Source organism: Amblyraja radiata, chromosome 7 (genome assembly GCF_010909765.2).
Source record: "Amblyraja radiata isolate CabotCenter1 chromosome 7, sAmbRad1.1.pri, whole genome shotgun sequence".
Lineage (NCBI taxonomy): Eukaryota > Metazoa > Chordata > Chondrichthyes > Rajiformes > Rajidae > Amblyraja > Amblyraja radiata.
The window spans coordinates 17796328-17819481 of NC_045962.1; the positions used below are offsets into that span (position 1 = coordinate 17796328).

General features: G+C 41.0%; 1 protein-coding gene across 2 annotated transcripts in view; it reads right to left on the reverse strand.

The window, feature by feature from the left end:
- The window catches only part of LOC116975081 (collagen alpha-1(III) chain-like), a 126761-nt gene extending 105508 nt beyond the window's left edge, over positions 1–21253 (reverse strand). For both annotated transcript variants that reach the window (XM_033023787.1, XM_033023786.1), the window contains exon 1: positions 21055–21253. In XM_033023787.1, coding sequence (XP_032879678.1) covers positions 21055–21130 — 76 coding nt within the window. In that variant the 5' untranslated portion in view covers positions 21131–21253. The remainder of the gene's footprint in view (positions 1–21054) is intronic.
- Positions 21254–23154: the final 1901 nt, after the last annotated feature.

Below are 23154 nucleotides of genomic sequence, written 5' to 3' on the forward strand. Positions count from 1 at the left end.
TGTTCCCCTCCCATTGGAATTGTGCAATATGGTGCATACTGCAGCGAGTCTTTTAACTTACACTTGAATATAATATATATGCTCTAAATTGGATTGGAGCGTTTTTGAAAGGGGGGAGGCTGTGCAATCACTGATCACTGGCCTTGGGAGTACCCGGTGAGGGAGTGGAGCAACCGAGTGGGGAGAGGGTGTGGAAGAAGGGGGTCCTGGATGTTGCCTGGCCAGCTGAATCAAGCACCTTTCCAAAGGGTTTGCAGTCAACCAAGTTCTGAGTTCTGTGACTGACCTATATTTCTGTATTACATTTGCTCAGGCCCTGCTCCCTTGGTACAAAATACTTGTAATCACCTTGTTAATCACAAGCATTATGTGTCTATCTTGTGTACTCAATACTCTGACTGATGTGGGCCAATGTAGCGAAAGTCTTCCTGACCACCATATCTACCTGTGATGCCACTTGCAAGGAACTATGTACTTGCACTACCTTCGTCCTACAACTCTCCCCAGAGTCCTATCATTCACCGTATAGGTCCCGTCTTGTTAGGCTGCCCAAAATGCAACACCTTGCACATCGTATTAAATTCAATCAACCATTCCTCAGCCCACCTGCCCAACCAATCAAGATTCTGCTGCAATTTCTGACAACCATCTTCGCTATCTACAGTACCACCCACTTTATTGTCATTCGCAAACTTGCTAATCATGTCTTGTATGTTTTCATCCAAATCATTGATATAGTTGACAAACAGCAATGAGCCTATCACCCAATCCTGAGGTACAGCACTCGTCACAGTTTTCTGTAATGGGGCGACCAGAACTGCACACCATACTCCAAATGTGGCCTCACCAATGTCCTATAGAGCTGCAACAAGATTTCCCGACTCTTACAGTATATTCAATGTCCCAACAATGGAAAGCATGGTACTGATCAATTTGCACATGAGCTGTGTTGTGCATTTTTCCAAACAGATCTTTGGTTAAAATCTTTCAGAAAGAACTGCAGATGCTGGAAAAATTGAAAGTAGACAAAAATGCTGGAGAAACTCAGCGGGTGATGCAGCATCTATGGAGAGAGGGAATAGGCAATGTTTCGGGTCGAGACCCTTCTTCGGACCTGAAATGTCGCCTATTCCTTCTCTCCAGAGATGCTGCCTCATCCACTGAGTTTTCCAGCATTTTTGTCACCCTTTGGTTAAAATCTGGTCCATTTGGTTTCATTGTTTAGCGTTACTTCCCTGACTCCACAGTAGATGGCGCTGCTTTTCAAAATCCTCCAATATCTAAATTACAAGAGTCACAAATGTTTATTGAGTTGAATTGACAGACACAGCACGGAAACAGGACCTTCAGCTCATCGAGTCCACGCCGACCATCAATCTCCTATTCATACTTGTTATCCACACTTTTGCATCCACCCCCTATGCACGAGGGGCAATTTTACAGAGGCCAATTAACCTATAAACCCGCCCATCTTTCGGATGTGGGAGGAAACTGAAGCACCCAAAAGAAATACACGTGGGCACAGGGAGAACGTGCAAACTCCGTATCAACCCGGGTCTCTGACACTGAGAGGCCGCAACTTTACCTCCTGCGCCACTGTGCCGCTAGTGGCTTCTGCTTTGGGGCTGGAAGAATTTAATTCTTGCTGCAGCGTTACAGATCCATTAAGGTAACAATACAATAAATGAATATATAATAATCAATAATACAGTAATATTATCAGTTATACTAGGTAACTAGGCCATAATAATGCAAACTGGGCTCTATAGTGCAACCAAAACAAAGTCTATAATGGATTGTTGCTGAGATAGGGTTGTGTCGGATGGTTCAGGAGCCTGACGGTTGATGGGGGAAAAAGCAATTCTTGAACCTGGAGGTCATGGGTCTCAGCCTTAGAACAGAGAACACAGAATTGTACAGCACAAAAACAGAGTCCTTCGGCCCACAATGTCTATGCTGAACATGATGACAAGACTAACTCTTATCCACAGGTACTCAACAACAGGTAAAGTTGCTCAGGTATGTCCTGTAATGGACAGACAGTCGCACAGTGTGGAATAAGATACTCCCAGCATTGTAGTACTCAGGACTGTTCTCCAGAAATAGCTACTGCATGCCTCCAGACACATAGTCCTGAATTATACAGTGCCGGGTATCTAATCTCACACCACAAGACAGTTTCGCCATTATTAAGCCCATCACCCCCTACCCCATGCCTAGCCCACCACCCCACCCTACGCACATACACACTCACACAAACGCATACACACACACATGCATGTACACATGCATGCGCACGCACACACGCACGCATGCACTCACAGACCTAAGGTAGACATCTTCCCATATCTTGTCTCCTGCCATAGAGTCATGGTCATACAGCACAGAAACAGGCTCTTTGGCGCAGCTTGTCCCTGCCGACCAAGATGCCTCACGATATGCCAGTCCCACCCTCCTTTGTTTGGCCCTGTTGCTTTGGCATCTACCGGTAATCACTCTACAAATCTCTTTCTCTATCTCCTGCTTACTATTGGGGGCCTGTATACAATCCCTTTATAATGCTTGCGCCTTTCTTATTTCTAAGCTTCAGTGGACAAACCCTGCAGTATATTCTCTCTGAGAGAAGAGGGTAGAGCAACTCCTCCACCTCTTCTGCCTCCTTCTCAATCAGGTCAGAAACATCAAAATCCCACAACATTGAGCTGCAAGTCATGTTCCTCTTCCAAGCATGTTTTCGCAATAGCCACAATATCATTGTCCCACGCATTGATCCAGGCTCTAAGTTTAACTGTACATTGACACTATCCTACACACACTCAGGACAATTTTCACATACACCAAGCCAATTTACCTACAAACCTGTATATCTTTGGAGTGTGGGAGTAAGCCGAAGATCTCGGAGAAAACCCCTCACGGACACTGGTAAAAACGTACAAACTCCACAGGGGAAAAAGTACAGACATCACCTGTAGTCGGGATTGAACCCAGGTCTCTGGCGCTGCAAGTGCTGTAAGGCATCAACTCTCGCGCTGCTCCACCCTGCCGCCCTTGCGGACGATGATTAGGGATAAACTAGCATTGGAGAGGGTCCAGAGGAAGTTTATGAGAATGATCCGTGGGATGATTGGGTTAACATATGAAGAGCATTTAACAGCTCTGGGCCGATACTCGCTGGAGTTTAGAAGAATGAGGGGGGACCTCATTGAAACTTACCGCATAGTGAAAGGCCTAGATCGAGTGGATGTGGAGAGGGTGTTTCCTCTAGTGCGAGAGTCCAGGACCAGAGGCCACAGCCTCAGAATAAGTGGATGTACCTTTAGAAAGGAGTTGAGGAGGAACTTTTTTTATCCAGAGGGTGGTGAAACTGTAGAATTCATGGCCACAGACGGCTTTGGAGGCCGTCTTTGGGCATATTTAAAGCAGAGATTGACAGGCTCTTGATTAGTAAGGGTGTCAAAGGTTACAGGGAGAAGACAGAAGAATGTGGTCAAGAGGGAAAGATAAATCAGCCATGATTGAATGGAGGGGTAGACTTGATGGGCCAAATGGCCTAATTCTCTTTTTTTATGACATGTATGAACTTATGAATTAAACAAAAGCATTATTCCAAAACGCATAAATCAAATATCCGTAGCATGCAAGGTGGCTGTATATCCAAATGCCTTTTGAAACTCTGAATATTATCTGATTTATTAGCTTCCTCAGGCAGCTCGTTCCAGATATGCACCACACCAAGTGAAAATACTGCTCATATTTCTCCCCTTTCACTTTAACCCTAAGCTCCCTAATTTCAATTTTATTTTTTAATTTAGAATTTTCTAACTTGGGCCAATCAAATGCCCGGTTTTTAGATGTCCCGCTCTCACTTTGAAAAAAGCTTATTTTCCATCAAAAGCAGTTTTATCTGAACTCTCCCACCGATTTTTTCAAAAATGCTTTTCCTCCTTTCAAATGGCTGCTCACTCTGGGTAATACTGGGGGACACTGCTTGGCTGAGCCCCATCGCCGTGTTCCAGTGAAGGCGTGACACAAATAATAACCATATAATATAACCATATAACAATTACAGCATGGAAACAGGCCATCTCGACCCTTCTAGTCCGTGCCGAACACATAAACTCCCCTAGTCCCATATACCTGCGCTCAGACCATAACCCTCCATTCCTTTCCCATCCATATAACTATCCAATTTATTTTTAAATTATAAAACCGAACCTGCCTCCACCACCTTCACTGGAAGCTCATTCCACACAGCTACCACTCTCTGAGTAAAGAAGTTCCCCCTCATGTTACCCCTAAACTTCAGTCCCTTAATTCTCAAGTCATGTCCCCTTGTTTGAATCTTCCCTACTCTCAGTGGGAAAAGCTTTTCCACGTCAACTCTGTCTATCCCTCTCATCATTTTAAAAACCTCTATCAAGTCCCCCCTTAACCTTCTGTGCTCCAAAGAATAAAGCCCTAACCTGTTCAACCTTTCTCTGTAACTTAGTTGCTGAAACCCAGGCAACATTCCTTATCCTGGAAAGCTGAAAGCCAACTCTCCATTTGGATGTCCACAATTCACACGTTTTGGCACAACGTCTTCCAGGTGGAAAGGCAATTAGAATATGATTTTGAAGGCTAAAATAAATCCAGGTTTTTCTAACTGTTGAGTGTTTTAACAGGCATTCATAACAAAATAAAAGTACTGCCACTGATCCACAGATGAATCAGCTTCTTTTGGAAGAAGATGAAATCTAATTGCTTGACGTAGGGCAGTCAAACTTTATATAGACGTAGAATTATATGGCACAGAAACAGGCCTTTTAGCCCTTCACAGCCATGTTGACCATCAATTACTCGTCTGTAATAATCCTATTTTCCAGCTTCTGATCAGTGGCCTGCATTCCTTTCAACATTCAAATGCTATTCTGCTACCATCAACTTCTCAGGAAGTGCCTTCTGGATTTCAGCTACCTTTTGACTGAAAATAAAACTCAGATTCCCTCTAACTTGCTTACTCGTTACCGCAAACCTCTGCCCTTTGGCGTGGGATGTCACTGTTACTAGGAGATGTTTTCTCACTAACCACCTTATCATTGTCCTTCAGTATTTTATACCTCTCTGTCTGGTCCTCCCTTAGCCTTCTAAGGAGACAAGGATAGAAACGTAGCCTATCCAATCTCTCATTATAACTGAATTGACGTTGAATTCCTCTGTTCTTGCACCAATGTTGACTGGCCTGTAGTATACCTCCAGTTTCAAAATTCCAGCATCTGAAATGCTGTTAATTTTAATTTAGCTACCCATTATGCCTAGAGATACAAGGAATTTCAGATGCTTGAGACTTGCAATGTCTGAGGAATGGTCCTGACGTGAAACATTGCCTATCCGTGTCCTTCAGAGATGTTGCTTGACCTGCTGAATTACTCCAGCATTTGTGTTCCACTCATCAAACTTAATCAGTTCCGATTACCAGACTAAAAAACATAAAGCAGATGCTGAAAATCTGAAGGAAGAGCGGAAAATACTAGAGATACTCAGCTGGTCAGATCAGGTACATATTGAGAGGAATAATCATCATCAGCAGCAAAGTGTTGGAGGGTGCGAGCAACACCATCAAACTTATCTTCAAATTCCTCCCCCTAAATGCTCATTTGTTATTTGGAGTCGAGGATCATTGGACTTCTGATCTCAGTTCAGATGTAACTATCAGTCTATAATCACAGCCCTGAGAGTAGACTGCAGTGATTCTTCAAGACAATGTCCTATTTTATTCTTCACTGCTTTCTCAATATTGTGCCTTTCAATTCAAGATTAGATTGCCTATCCTCATGATTCCCCAGCCTATAATTCCATTTGCAAATCCTTAATCATGACAGGAATAGATTGGATAGATGCACAGAGTCTCTTGCCCAAAGTAGGTGAATCGAGGACCAATGGACAAGGATTTAAGGTTAAGGGAAAAGATTTAATAGGAATCCGAGGGGTACTTTTCCACACAAAGGGTGGTGTGTGTACGGAACAATCTGCCGGAGGAGGTAGTTGAGGCTGGGGCTATCCCAACATTTAAGAAACGGTTAGACAGGTACATGGATAGGACAGATTTTGGAGGGACATGGACCAAGCGCGGGGCAGGTGGGACTAGTGTAGCTGGGACATGTTGGCCATTGTGGGCAAGTTGGGCCGAAGGGCCTGTTTCCACACGGTTTCACTCTATGACTCCACGACTTAATAAACAAGACTGTATATGAGACAGCGCATACCTGCATGAGATATGATCTTGATAATATTCAGGCACTGGAAGATATATGGCATATAGCATTTACACTGCACAAGTCCCAGACAATGTCCATGTTTAATAAAACTACAGCTTCTTGACATTCTGTAGTTTGCTATCACCAAGTCCTCATCCATACCATGCTGGGGGGTGACAACTGATCAGAAACTGAACTGGACCAGCGAGATCAATACCATGGCTGTGAGAGCAAGCCAGAGCCTGGGTGCCTTGTGGGAGTGAATCATCTCCAGGCACCACTTTTTCAACATCTACTATGCATTTGTCAGGAGCTCGACAGAATATCTCCACTTCCACATTTGAGGAAAGTTTCAAAAATACTCAAGAAGCTCAACAATAAGACTGAAGCCGCCCACATGACTGGCACTCCATTCAACGCCCTAAATAATTATTCATTTCAAATCGGATCATAACGGATGCAGTGTACCGCAGCTACAAATGCACTCGTTACCTACCTAAATTACCCACATGGAACCTCAAAACTCATAGTCCCTGGCACCCAGAAGGACTAAGAGGACAAGGGCACAGGAACACCACACACACATCACCCTCTAAAGTGCAAACCACCTTGAATTGAAAATATATCATAATTCCTTCTTCACTGGACTTAAAATTTGTAATGTTCTTATCAATGATAATTCAACAGAGAATGGTTGTACAGATGACTAACCTATCTGAAGGGAAGCTAAGGAAGGGCAATAACCACATAGAGATAAAAGCTGGCATATTAGCCAACCACAAAATATTCATCAATAGGACACAACATGCTTGGTTTATCTTTGTAAATGCTACAAATTATGGACCATATATGAACATGCCTACCTACACATAGAAAGGTAAAATAACAGATTACACTTAATATAAGCACTCATTTTAAAAACACAAAGATTAGAAATGTTTTTATACAACATGTATTTCTATAAACAGACATTATACTATTCTGTGGCTACTGTTGATTTGTATAGCTATTTCTGCAAGTTTGTGTCCAAATTAAGGCTTGAAGAGAAGGTTAGAATCTATTGACTACTGACTAACAATCTTGTGTGAGGCAGAACACTTGATGTCGATGCCACCACTCGCAGCATTTATTGAAACATTCAGATATGCCAAGAATGCTCTCGACAAATATAAATGCCCACTCACTCTCTCACACAATCTCTCTCTTCCTCGCCACACAATGTCCCCCCACACCCCCTTGATTTGCATTGGAAGATTGCATATAATGTTCTCTGTACACAACTACCAAAATGCTTGACTGTGATTTCTGCATTAAATTCTGTTCCATTGTAAAGCCACTGCAAATTTCACAGGAGCGGTGATAGAAGATTCTAAGCTTCTGCCATCACTATCATTAAAATCAGAATGAGCAAGCTATTAATGTGAGCAATTTTTTATTTTGTGTCGCTGCACTTTTCCAAGCCACTGCATAATGCAGGCTCTAGCACATGGATTGAAGACATTGTGATCTTCTGGTTTGCAGGGCTTTGGTAGAAGAGGGCAGGTAAGTAAGTGCTGTATAGTTTGGGTTGCCTCCCCGTAGTCACATTTGGTTGGCCCATCATTGTGTACCCCCCACTTCTGCATGAGGGCTTTGCACCGTCCGACCCGTGTTCTCAGGCGACTGAGGTAGAGCCAGACTGGCTCGGAGGCCAAAGAAGGAGTATTCACGTTGAGGTCCCTGTCAGGTTTTGCACATCTGCGAATCCTTCTATCACGCTACACTAACTAATGTGAGCAATGATAACAGTGTAAGGTTTCAGGTTGTTTGCTGGCACAGAATGGTGGACAGCTAAACAATGAATCCATTTGAAAGGTCAGTAATCTTGGTTCATTTCTTAGCAGTTATGGTGAGAACACAAAAACTGTACGAGCATTGGACCTTGTGTATATTTTGATTATAGAATCATTTACACATAGAGGGTTTAACCCAATAACAAGTAACACTTTCTGCCACTGAAAAAAAAAGTTCTTTAAAACCAAACACTTTCTTAGTGTGAATTAAAAAGTGTGAATTTTAAATGGATAGCACTCCATTTTTTCATATCAACACTGAATAAACAACTGCAAGGTTAATGGTAATTTTGTTTTTACAGGCGATATTTATATTCACTGAATGGGACATTTCAACCTGGCACCAGCAAGCTGAGTCAAAACAGGTGGGCATTTCAAAAATTATAAACTACAATCTTTGTCATTGTGATTGATTAAAGCATATAAATATTTACAAGTACAATTTCTGCTTTAGTTTAGTTTAGAGATACAGCGCGGAAACAGGCCCCTCAGCCTCCCGAGTCCACACTGACCAGTGATCCCTGCACATTAACACTATCCTACATACACCAGGAACAATTTTACACTTATACCAAGCTAATTAACCTAAAAACATGTACATCTTTGGAGTGTGGAAGGAAACCGAAGATCTCGGAGAAAACCCACGCGGTCATGGGGAGAACATATAAACTCCGTACAGACAGCACCCATAGTCGGGATCGAACCTGGGTCTCTAGTGCTGTATGGCAGCCACTCTACCGCTGAGCCACCGTGCCACCCTCTTGATTAAGTACAATCAACTTGCTAAAATGATACCTGTCCCTGGTTCTGAAATTCTTCATGGATCCCTGCTCAAAACTGAACAATTTCTCTACTACTCAGAGCATCATAATAGGATGAGACAACGATCACCCGAATATTTTGGACCTAATGAAAATATAGTTCAAAATGAAAGGACCGTTTTTCTTCATTTCACATCACTACAGCAGTTAAACATCTTTCTAATTTCTCATTTGGAATATTGCAGGAAAATTAGCATCTTATAAATGACATTCTTCACAAGCATAAAGTTCCAACCCATTAATGGACTGTAATGTAAAGTAAATTTCCTTCAAATTCAGTGAAGCTTGGAGACACTTAACTGCATTTTGTAAGAAATACTTCATCAAAAACAAACATTAGAATTGGAGGCAGGATCATGCCATATGTTTCTTGAACCTGCTCTGCTTATTAAAAGAACTAGTGTTGGAATCAAAGTGGAAGATGAGCTATCTCTGCTTTGCAGTACTTACTTTAGAGTCCAATGCTTATAATGGATATTCAGAGTTATTTGATTCCAAGACATGAAAACTTAAAAAATACATAGAAGTCTAGATACATCTTAAGTGGTCAGGCCATTTATCCTGAAATTATAGCCTTTAGTTCTCAACTTTCCAGTAACCCCAGAACCAGGGTCATTATTTTATGTTGTAATGTTCTGGTTATATGGCTCCTAAATTCTAAACAGTGATTGATTGATTGATTGATTGATTGATTGATTGATTGATTGATTGATTGATTGATTGATTGATTGATTGATTGATTGATTGATTGATTGAAAGACCCTTCAGCCCACCGAGACAATGCCAACTCTCGATCACCTGTTCACACAAGTTCTATGTTATCCCACTTTCACATCCACCCCCTACACAATTGGGGTAATTAACAGAGGCCAATTAAGCAACAAACCTACACATTTTTGGGATGTGGAGGAACCGGAGCACATGGAGAAAACCTACACGTGCTCTGGGTCACAGGGAGAACGCGCAAACTCCAGGCAAGGCAAGGCAACTTTATTTATATGGCACATTTCATACACGTGGCAGACTCAAAGTGCTTCACATAAAAACATGTCATACAATAAAATGAAATAATAAAATGAAATAAAATAGAAGAATGAAAAGAAAAGAAAAGCAAAATTAAAAATGCATTATAAAAAGTGCAAAAGTTAAAAGTGCAATGTAGTTAAGATTTAGCTGAAAGCTAAAGTAAACATAAAAGTTTTCAGTCTTGTTTTAAAAGTGGTCAAAGTTGAGGCAAGTCTTAAATCTTCAGGAACTTTATTCCAGCTATTTGTTGCATAGTAACTAAATACTGCTTTCCCATGTTTGGTATTTACTCTGGGAATCACTAACAGATTGGTTTCAGAAGATCTTAGCGGTCTAGAAAGCTTATATAGTGGAAGCATGTCAGTGATATACTTTGGTCCTAAACCATGTAGTGATTTATAGGTGAGCAGCAGGATTGTGAAATCAATTCTCTGACATACAGGTAGCCAATGTAAGGATTTAAGAATTGGTGTAATGTGTTCAAATTTTTTGGTCTTTGTTAGAACTCTAGCAACAGCGTTCTGAACAAGCTGTAGCTGCCTGACAGTTTTTTTCGGAAGACCTGCAAGGAGACCGTTACAATAATCTAGCCTACTAGTAATAAAGGCATGTACAAGTTTTTCTAAGTCTTGAGCTGACACGAGTCCTCTTAATCTTGCTACGTTTTTGAGGTGATAGTAGGCCGATTTTGTTACTGATTTGATGTGACTGTCGAAATGTAAATCTGAATCCATAATGACCCCAAGATTTCTGGCTTTGTTAGAAGTTTTCAGGGACAGAAAGTGAAGGTGTTGGGTTACTTTAAGCCTTTCTTTTTTAGCACCAAAAACAATTATCTCCGTTTTGTCCTTATTTAGTTGGAGGAAATTTTGTCACATCCAGTCTTTGACTTGCTCAATGCACTGGCACAGCAGATCTATGGGGCGATAGTCATTTGGTGATAGCGCTACATAGATTTGAGTGTCATTGGCATAGCAGTGGTGGTCAATATTATTATTTCGCATGATTTGCCCTAGTGGGAGCATGTAGATGTTGAATAAAGAGGGCCCTAAGATCGAACCTTGCGGGACTCCACACGTCATGTTGGTTGGTTCTGATACAAAGTCGCCAATGGAAACAAAATAGTTCCTATCTTGTAGATATGACCTGAACCAACTTAAGACTGTGCCTGAAAGCCCCACCCATTTTTCCAACCTGTCCAAAAGTATTGAGTGATCAACAGTGTCGAATGCAGCACTGAGGTCTAATAGCATTAATATTGAAACTTTGTCAGAGTCTGTGTTAAGACGGATGTCGTTTACAACTTTAATAAGGGCGGTCTCGGTGCTATGAAGAGGTCGAAATCCTGACTGAAAGTTGTCGTAGCAGCCAGTTGAAGCCAGGAAGTGATTAAGTTGCTGGAGGACAACTTTCTCAATGATTTTACTTATGAAAGATAGGTTTGATATTGGTCTATAGTTGTTAATAATAGAGGCATCTAGGCTCCGCTTTTTTAAAAGAAGTTTAATAACTGCAGTTTTCAAGGCTTTTGGGAAATTGCCTGATTGAAGAGAGCTGTTAACTATTTGCAGTATGTCTATTGCTAGGCAGTCAAAAACATTCTTAAAGAAGTTGGTAGGTAAAGCATCAAGGCAGCAGGTGGATGACCTTAGTTGTGTCAGCGTTTCCACAAGAGTTTTAGAGTCTATGACATTAAAGCATGTCATCATTGCCACGTTACTTTTGCCTAAACAGGGTGGTGATCCAACATTTTTGTTTGAAGCGGAGATATTGATGGCACGTCTGATGCCTTCAATTTTATCAGTATAAAAGAATGCAAACTCATTGCATTTCTGCGTGGAATGCAGTTCAGGTGGTATTTGTGTTGGGGGGTTGGTCAGTCTGTCAACAGTTGCAAAGGGTTTTTTCCTTATTAGTGATGTTGTTAATGATATTGGAGAAAAATGTTTCTCTAGCACTTTTTAAGTCTAAATTATAGGCACGGAGGCTCTATTTATAGATGTCATGGTGAATATGAAGTTTTGTTTTCCGCCAAATGCGTTCAGCTTTCCGGCATTCTCTTTTCTGAGCAGTTACAAAAGCAGCTTTTCTCCAGGGTGCCTTTTGCTTACCAGAAATCGTTTTAACCGTAACAGGTGCAATGACATCTATAACTTTCACAATTTTGGAATTAAAGTTATCTACAAGATCATCAGCAGAACATGAGTTTAGAGGTGGTAACAAGGAGATGGCATTTTTAAAGAGTACATTAGAATGTTCATTTATATACCGTTTTTTGACAGTATTTGATTTTGTCTGTATGTCGGGAATAAAAGATATATTAAAGAAAACACAGAAGTGGTTAGACAATGAAGGATCAGTCACGAAAATATCAGAAACATTGAGACCCTTTGTGATAATCAAGTCCAGGGTGTGCCCCTTACAATGAGTAGCCTCTTTCACATGTTGAGACAGTTCAAATGTGTCTAAAATAGTAAAAAATTATTTTGCACCCTTGTCATTCAAATCATCAGTATGAAAATTAAAATCACCAGTTATAACTAGACAGTCAAAGTCAGTGGAGATGCTAGACAATAATTCTGTAAAGTCATCGAAAAAATGTGCATAATATTTAGGTGGCCTGTAAATAATTAATAGGAGAACTCTGGGGGAACATTTCAATACAGCACAAAGGTATTCGAATGATGGAAAATCACCAAGTGACATCTGTTTCCCCTGAAATACATTTTAAAATATAGCAGCAACCCCTCCACCTCTTTTTCCAGATCTACATACATCAAAAAAGTTATAGTTGGGAGGAGCTGTCTCGATCAGAATGGTTGCACTGTTATTTTGTTCTAGCCATGTTTCAGTTAAAAACATAAAATCCAGTTTAGAGGTGGTAATAAAATCGTTGACTAAAAATGATTTGTTATTAAGAGACCTAACATTAAGCAGACCCATCGTGATGGTATTATTGATAGGCTTTATGGTTGGTTTTGGTTTGGAGGTAATAGGTATTAGGTTTGTTAGGTTAGCAGTGTGTTTAAGTTTCCCTTTGTTTACTCTCTTAGTAGTCACAACAGGAATGCAGAAGGTGCCATAGTTTGACGTAGGCGACCTTGGGTTCAGCTGATTATGCGGCACTTCCTTCGTAATGTGTCTACGGCTGAACCCTTTCTTGTCTCAGTACTCCATGAAGAAAACACCTGAGGTCAGGATCAAGCTCATGTCTCTGACGCTCTGAGGCAGTGGCTCTACCAGCTGTGCCACTGTGCTGCCCAGCTGTGCTACTCTGCCAGAAGCTGAAGAATTTTATAGGCTCCAGTGAAAGTACCTCATTCTGGTAATCTCCATGGGTATAGACACATATACTCAATCCCTTTTCAAATAACAATCCTCTCATTAAGCAGCTTCTCTCCAAACTCTACATCAAAAATGGAGGCACAACTAATACCATTCTTCAAGTGATGCTCACCACACATGATCACGAATAAAAAAATCTAAACCTCCATGGTTCCAATTCTCACGTTGCCACCCCTCTGGCACTGATATTTTAGCACACATTGTGACAAGGAGAACCCACATAGAGCCTGAAGAAGGGTCCCATCCTTTTTCTACAGAGATGCTGCTGACCCTCTGAGTTATTCCAAAACTTTGTGTCTAAAATCGCAAGGCAAGCATCTTTAAACATCTTAACAAGACAAACAGCAAAACTGTGATCAAAATCATTCAATTGCTCTCTAATTACCTAATTTAGTCAAGAATCAAGAGAGTCAAGCGTGTTTTACTGTCATATGTCCCGTAATGAACAATGACATTCTTACTTGCCGCAGCAAAATAGGTATTTGTTTTTTAGCCTGAAGAAGGGTCTTCACCCGAAACGTCACCCATTCCTTCTATCCAGTTGCTGCCTGTCCCGCTAAGTTACTCCGGCATTTTGTGTCTATCTTTGGTGTAAACCAGCATCTGCAGTTCCCTCCTAGACATGTATTTTTTTTGCCTTGCTTCCCCAAGTGTTTTTTACTTGCCTTACCAATTATGCTATGCCCCTCCAGTATTTGAAACCACATTGGCGGATGGCTGCTCCTTTGGAGTAGATGAAGCTCCATTTGGTAGAGAAGGTGCTCTTTGCTTTATTCTGCTTCATTTTGCCAAGAGCAGCATGTCTGCACTCACCTTCCACCAACTGTATGGACATTTCACAGCAGCTCTGGTGGCATTTAGCTTTAATGCTAAACTCTTGCCAGACCGGTAGCTTGTATTTCAGTATCATTTGTCAGTACCATTATCTTGAATCAGATTACAACAGCTTGGCAGCATCTCTGGAGAAAATGGATGGTTTGGGACCCTACTTCAGACTGAAACTAGGGGTGGGTGGGAGTGGGTGAAGAGGAGTGTAAAGACCCAGGCCAGGCCAGTCAGAGCCGGCCACAAATGATGTCAGGCAGGGTCGTAACCGGATAGGCCCATTGTTGGCTAGGGATAGTGTGATCATACTTGCTTTGAATTATATGTGTCCAGCCCCACCAATGCAATTAAGGGTGGGCAATAAATGTTGACATTTCCGGCACAATTCATGCCGCATGAATGAAAGAAATATCAGCTGGTCTGGAGATCTCATAAAGGGCAGATTGCAGGAGTGTTGAATGGCTTCAGACGATGCTGACGTGGGAGTCACAGCTCCTGTTATACACTACAGTTTGCTCATTGGGCTCAGCATGGAATTTAGAAAGGAACTGCAGATGCTGGTTTACACCGAAGATAGACACAGAAAGTTGGAGCAGCTCAGCAGGTCAGGCAGCATCTCTGGAGAGAAGGAATAGGTATTTCTCCAGACATGCTGCCTGACTCGCTGAATTAATCTAGCTTTTTGTGTCATGCTTGGCATGGAGCTGCCTGTCTCGTGTGTGCTGGATTGTGTGTGATCTAGGCATTGCAAATTCTCTTTGACATCACCCACAGTCCAGCCATAGCCCCAAGCATTTTTTTTGCAATGGTCAGAATCTTTGTCTATTAGCTGACTCAGCATAGTTTTCATTTTACTGAGAGAACCAGGTAGTTTGTCTCCCTCTTTCCTAATTTCCTTGTCCTTATGTCTTCTCAAACATTTTTTGATTACTTTCGCCCATCAACCGTGGCCAATGAAGACATTTATTCTCATGTCAGTCCTCAGTGGCTGACTCTTTTCTTTGAGACTGTTATTCCTGATTCCAATCATCATGGTCAGAGAAAAACCATCCCATTATCTACTTTCTTATGCCCCTTAAGAATTCCGTACACTTCCTTGAGATACCGCATTCTTCTGAACTCAAAAGGGTATAGCCCTATTCTGTCTAATCTTTTACAATATGACAAATCCATCATCCCTGGAAATAAATGAATAAACATTTGCTGCACTCCCTCTATCACAAAAAATATACATTTCTTAAGTAAGAAGATCAGACCTGTAGTCAATATCCCAAATGCAAACTCACCAAGGCCACACATTGTTAGAGATGATTCAGGGAATATAGAGTAATGTGCAAGTAGCAGCCATTAATTCAAAATAAAAATCTGAATCTCTGTTCTAATGTACATTGAAAGCAGTAATTAGTGTGAAATTAAAACAACAGTTTTGCAAACAAATTGGCTGTCTACTAAGACAATTTAATAAGTTAATTGGATGTATATCAAACCAAAAATCTTCAATTAAAGCAAAAACACAAAGTGCTGCAGTAACTCAGAAGGTCAGGCAGCATCTCTAGAGAACATGGATAGGTAAAATTTTGGGTCAAGACCTTTCTTTAAACTTGCTCAAGATTCCTGCAACTGCAATTTTTTGTGTCTAATCTTCATCTTAAGTTATTTTGCAACATTGTGATAGAGATAAAGAAAGCTTCCAGACCAGAGTTATTTGTCACTTTGCACATAAAGCATGACCATATGCACATTTGTCTGTCTATTAATAATTGGGGATTTTTTTTTTTTTTTTTAAACACGAAGTACTGGAGTAACTCAGTGGATCAGGCAGCGTCTCTGGAGGTTGTGGACATGATTTCGAGTCAGGGCCCTTTGTCACACCTGAAATATCACATATTCATGTCCTCCAGATATGCTGCCTGACCTGCTGAGTTACTCCACAACATGGTGCATTTTTTGTAAGCTGGCATCTATAGTTCCTTGTGCTCACAACACTAATGTTGGGTATCTGGATTCCTTGTCTCCAGAAACTTTGAGACTGTCCATTTGAATCATTGTGTTTCAGTAAAGGTGTTTATTCACTCAGAGATGTCTTAAAGTTCCAATATGCTGCCACAGTAAACATCTATTTATACAGTTACTTGTCCACACTCAAAATGTTAAAGCTTAATAAATAATTATCACCAATGATAATTTTGTTAATAGTTCATTGTTGTCTTTTTGTTTAAAACATAGAAACTCGGTCTACTTTGAACTTGAACGATTCTACCATGAGGCTCTCCTCGAGAATGTCTGTTTCTCTTGAGAAATAAAGACGTTTATATCAACCAGCTTCGGCCTCCCAGTGACTCAGTTCAAAAGGTCACAAAAATATATTAAGAACAAGATGTCCCTATGGTTTCCATTCAAAACTTCTTTCAATAAAGCTAAGTGTTCGGCTGGCGACCGGAAGGTGGCCGGTTCGAATCCCGCTTGGAGTGCATACTGTCGTTGTGTCCTTGGGCAAGACACTTCACCCACCTTTGCCTGTGTGTGAATGTGTGTGAGTGATTGGTGGTGGTCGGAGGGGCCATAGGCGCAGAATGGCAGCCACGCTTCCGTCAGTCTGCCCCAGGGCAGCTGTGGCTACAGAAGTAGCTTACCACCACCGAGTGTGACTGAGGAGTGAATGAATAATGCGATGTAAAGCGCCTTGAATATTAGAAAGGCGCTATATAAATCTCATCCATTATTATTATTATTATAATAAAGGACAATATATTTGTAAGCGACTACTGATGCTGGGATTCAGAGTATAAAACAAGCTGCTGGAGAAACCAAACTGGTCAGGAAGCATCAGTGCAGGCAAAAGGATAGTCAACATTTTGGGTTGAGACCCTGCAATTGGACTTGAGAGTGTGGAAGAGAGATGGCCAGTAAAGCTGGTTCTGCTATCATGCATGCTTCCACAACATTAATCCGATATATAATGACTGATTAATTAGGAAACACAAGTTGTATTAGTGTACCAAGTGTGTTCAGAAAACTTTTCTGAGGTAATATGTAGACGGTCCTACAAGGGGTAGGAAAAAAGCTTGACTTACAGTTGGGAAATAGGGCAGGGCAAGTGACCGAGGTGCCAATGAGCCAGACCTTTGGGACAAGTGACCACAGTTCTATTAGCTTTAAAATGATAATGGGATTGGACAGGGCTAGTCCACAAGATAAAGTCTTAAATTGTAAGACATCTCTGGAGAATATGGATAGGTGACGTCTCAGATCAGGACTATTTCCTTGGGACGTTATGGTACAGATGCACGAGATGCTGGTAATGCTGCACTTGGAGGATTGTAGCCAGGAATCAAGAACCTGAGTCAGAGCAAGAAGTTGTTCAGGCTAGGACTTTATTTCTTGGAGGGCAGGAAGTGCAGGGATGATATTATAAAGGTGTATAGAATCATAAGGGGGGAATCGATAGGGTAAATGCATAGGTTATATTTCCCAGGGTAGGAGAATGAAGAGCAAGAGGCCATATTTTAAAGGTGATAGGGAAAAGATTTACCAGGAACCGGAGAGGCAACTTTTCACACGGAGGTGGTGGGTATAAGAAACCAGCTGCCACAGGCAGATGTAATGACAACATCTAAAATATATTTGGACACGTATATGGATGGGAAAAGGTTTGGAGGTATATGGCCCAGGCACTGGCAAATGGGGCTAGCCTGAATGAGGCATCTTGGGCAACTTAGAAGTGTTGTACTGAAGGGCCAGTTTTCATGCTCTTTGTCTCAGAGGGTCAGGGGGTGGGAGGTGTATGTATTAGAAAGAAGGGTTCTGTGAGAGAATGTGGATTGATTCGGAGGAGAAATAAACACATTGAGGGTTGCGGATTGCCTGAAACTGGAGAAAGCTTTTAAGTTTAGACTACCCAGGCGCATATGAGATGCTGTTCCTCCAATTTGCATTTGGCTTATGTATGGTTTGGCTTTATATTTGTTTGCAATGCTCACTTTAGCTTTCAGCAATTTGTGTGCAAGGGCACACAGCTTCCTCTGAATACTAACAGCTTCCAATGCTAAAATCATTGAAGCACACTTTGCCTTTCTATTTCTTCTATCAATTTGATATGTACCTCGATCGACACAAAATGCTGGAGTAACTCAGCAGGACAAATTCATCTGTGGAGGGAAGGAATTTGTGACATTTCTGGTCGAGACCTGGTGAGGCCAAACACAAATTGGAGAAACAGCATCTTGTACTTCGCTTGGGCAGCTTACAACCAAGGGGTATGAATTTGATTTCTTTAACTTAAAATAACCCCTGCATTCCCTCTCTCTCCATCCGCCCCCCACCCAAGTCACATCAGTTTTTTGTTCGCACCTAGCAAACAGCCTGTTTCCTTTATCATTGCTACGTTTTTGCAAATCTTTCATTCGTTTTTTCTATATCTCCACATCATCGTCTACATCTCTCGTTTCTCTTTCCCATGACTCGCAGTCCGAAGAAGGGTCTCGACCCGAAACGTCACCCATTCCTTCTCTCCAGAGATGCTGCCTGTCCCGCTGAGTTACTCAGTGTCTATATTCAGTTTAAACCAGCAGCTGCTGTTCCTCCCTATGCATTTGATATTTACCTCCCTTTAATATGTAATAATAATAGAAATTAACACAAGCTCGTGTCAATTATTGCAAGGCACTCCTGAAATTCTCACCTTCATGCCCATATTTGTATGAAACAACACAGATATTTGCTTGGAGATGCAAGAAACCGTGAATGCTGGAACTGTGAGCAAAACACAAAGTACTGACTCAGTGGGTCCTGCAGATTGTGCGGAGGTAATGGGCAGGAAATGTTTTAGGTCGGGACCCTTCTTCACACTGATTGTAGCAGGGAGGATGAGCTGGAAAAGGGATGGGACAGCGTCTGGTAATAGTTAGGTGGATATCATAGTGGGCTGATGTTAGGCAGATGGGTGAAGTAAGTGACAGAGGTGAGATGTGAAAAGGAGAAAGAATAGTGTCAAATGAGGAGAGACGAGGAGGAGTGAAATGTAAACCCTGAGGGAGGGATATACTGTAGATGGAAGGGGACAGGGAGGAGGGGAAAGAGTGGGGATAAAATGGAAATGAGAAATTTCCGAGTGTTTGCATGTCTGCCCTCACAAAAATCATGGATCAATGACACCAAAACACCACAGCCTGGTCCCCTACATTGTTCCACTTTAGCTTGCCTTCACTAGTACACGAGATATCATGCCTAATCTTGTTGTTTTTAATGGATGGATTATGTGCGCTCAAGAGTGGTGTTAATGTTACTGTGCAAACATTTCAGATTAATGTTTTGAAAACTACTCATCTCACATAATCCTTCAGTTAAGAACATTATAAGAATGGTACATGACTTTTTCCATTAAAAGATTCTAAGTTTGGCTGACAGTGTGCCTGAGTGCTCTGCCAAGGGAACAAGTTAACACATTAAAATGTGATTTGGATAAGTTCTAGCACGTACACTCATCGCACAGCTGGTCTGCAAAGTTTGCTCTGCTAGTAAAATAGTTTAGTTGCAGATAACCTTAACCTTGGAGAATTGTCTGAGCTCAGATGAGCATCATGAAATGCATTTTATATTACAGCAGAAGCTGAGGCATTTGCAACAATAAAACGCTTTACTATTAGCTAAATGTTAAAACAGAACCCTGCCGGATTCTGTGACATTTTACTGCAGCATGTTTCAGTGACGTGCAAATGTAATTATCCAATCTGTAGACTTCTGCCCCTTATATGAACTAAACAGTGTTTTAATAGAATAGAAAAAACAGATTCCAAACAAAATAAATAGCTGTCAGATGTGGCAAGAAATAATGTATGAGACAAGAGATGGGAACAAAACCAAGATCTTATTCACACTTATGCTGCAACATTCATTTCGGATATAGTAAGAGGCTAAATAAGTTGTGGAATGGGGATTCTTGGTCTGAAAAAAAGTTGTAGGCACCGGTAAAAGTTAAATGCAATAAAGTGCACTCGACTGCCTTGAAATGCCCTATATGTGAGCAATGCCCAAAAAAACAGAAACATCTCAGCATCGATCTCTGGTCTGTTTGGCTTAATGATTAAACTGAGAAGGGAAAGTTCTGGTGGGAAGCTGAGGGGCAACCTTTTCACACAGAGGACAGTGGGTAAACGGAACAAGCTGTCAGAGGACGAGATAGAGACAGATGCAACAACAACTTTTAAAATACATTTGGGCAGTAACATGGATAGGAAAGGTTCAGAGGGATATGGGCCTAATGTTGGCAAATGGGACTAACTTAGATGGGCATCTTGTCTAATATGGACAAGTTGGTCCAAAGGACCCTGTTTCCAAGCTGTACAACTGTGATTAGATGTGGAATTAAAACACCATTTAGCATTAAAAAATGCCTTTGCCATAGGAAAGGATGTCCAAAGGTACTTCACAGAAACACTATCAGATTAAAATGTTTACACACAATATCTAAGCAGTATTTAGGGGAGCTACAACAAAATAAAAAGATCTTGGAGGATTGTTTGAGAAGCAACCTAAAGAGAGATTGAGAGACTAATAACTCACACGTGGCCCCAGTATGGAAAGAAATCAAACCCAAATTCTCCAGAGTACACTTGCTGATCATCATCCAGTGAATTTTCAGAACGTTTTTGAATAGTGGGTGGAGAAAGGATTCAATACTCCAGATTCCGGTCACTAACTAATTAATGGCAAAATCAAAATTAACAGGTTTTGCATCTAAAATTACATAAGAATCGTCAGGTAGTAGCAGCAAAATATAACTGTTCTTTCTGGAGGAAAAAAACTGTCATATAAAAAAAACAAATACACAACACACATTGAATATATCAACAGCTAGTTTTGATTAGCAAGCGTGCATCTTAAACATTAAAGCAAATTTTCATAATACACAAAGCCAACAATTTTATTGCCTTGACTTAGATCCAGATCCAGATTACTGCAGGCACTTACCTATAGCTGCTAATATCAGAGATACTTGTAATGAAATGAAGAGGCAAAGATTCCCTACATGTACAAAGTCCTTCATGTCTAAATATTAGACATAGGACCTGTCATGAAAACAAACAGGGACTCAGTTGTAAATCTGCTTTGATCAAGTCAATGTGTTCTTCTCCGTTCAGCACCAGCCCCAGAACAAGCAGCGACCTCGCTTCTGCTTGTAAAGCTTTAAATAGGAAAAAATTGGCAACATTTTTTCTTCTGCCTCTCCTTGAAATCTGACGCTCTGATGGGCCTCCCATTTTCCGTTCTTTGTTTGATTGATATTTGCCTAACAGTACACAGACGTATTATTACAAAAAACATATTTAAATAAATCATCTCCTGGAAACACAATTGGTTTACTTTCAAAAAGTTACCACCGAAGTGTCTCGAACAAACAATAGCAACTGGTCTTTTAGATAGACAGCATTTAAACCCCTATTAGAACTAAAGGCTACAGCATTTACAAGGGAATAAATTATCTGGGAATTTGTAGGGAAATGTAAGCAGGTTTGCATGCTTACCAAGTTCGGAATACCCATACATAAGCTTGTAAATGTGGAGAATACAGTATTTACCAGTGTATTCTCAGTTGTGCTTTGATGTTGAATCCCTCATGGAGTTCCGTGATAAGCATGAAATTGCAATAATGTTCCAAATTTAACACAGAACCTGCAGCAATATTATTTCCAATTCCATGAATACAGGGCTAACTTATATGAATTTTGTTCTTTTTAATCTTTTTTGAATCAGTTCTGTTTCATGTTCATAAAATCATGGTGGAGGCAATGTTTCTCTCTCCACGGATGCTGCCTGGTTTGCTGAACACTTTCCGCACTTTTTGTTTTTGTCATAAACATTTCAAGATGGGAGGTTGTCAAGGAAATCACTGGAATTTCATGAATGGCGATGTTAGTATAACAGAGGTGGAAATGAGGTGAAAATTGTTACTGTTATGTTGTTGGAATTATTGGAGATGACATCCATTAATAAACCCTTCACAGAATCCAATCGAGTGTTGTAAACAGTTTGGTTTAGCCTTAGCAATTCGCATGAGAAGAGGGTGGTAAAGACAAAGTGAAGTTTGTGGGTGGATCCAAAGAAAACTGCCTCAAAACGTCTCCGTATTTAACTAGAGGAATGTCCTGTTCATTGGGTGCTGTGCATGCGATGTAACAAAGCAGAGGTTATATGAGAATTAAGAGTTTGGTCAAAATTGAGTGTCATTGATGTACGTGCGTTCAGTGCCAATTTGTTTAGTTTTCTTTAGTTTAGCGATACAGTGCGTAAACAGGCCCTTCGGCCCACCGAGTTTGCGCTGACCAGCGATCCCCGCACATTAACACTACCCTAGAGACACGAGGGACAATTTACATTACTACGAAGCCAATTAACTTACAAACCTGCATGCCTTTGGATGTGGGAGGAAACCGAAGATCTCGGAGAAAATCCACGCGATCACAGGGAAAACGTACAAACTCCGTACAGATATCACTCGTAATCGCGATCTAACCCACGTCTCTGGCAGCTAGCAACTCTACCGCTGTGCCACCGAGTATATCCAGATTATAATGCCAATGGTGAGGGGCAGCACGTAAGTGAGGAATAGGGGAGGCTGAGAAAGGATCCCAATGTTACCTTCATGAAAGTGGCAGAGGGCATACTCTTAAATAAAACTGTCAGAGTCAGTGTCAATTAAAATAATCAATCGGAATTAGGCTGGAAAGGATAATCATTAATTTGTCTAATAAAGACACATTTTATGTAAACCAGTATTTGCAGTTCCGTACAGACCTGTACGTCTAAATTTGTCTAATGTTTGAGTGACCATTGTGGCTTTGTGAAGATTGCAAGCTTCTGCATCGTTCTGGGTACATAACATAGGTCTCCAAAGTGCTGCTTTATACAAAGGATACAAAGGATACAAAGGACATTTATTATCATATACACCAATTGGTGTAGTGAAATTTGACTTGCCATTGCAATAGTCAACAGATGTCAGTTTTGAGATAAGCCAAGGGGTTTATCAACTACAATTATCAAGCCACACCAACTACTAACTACTGCGAT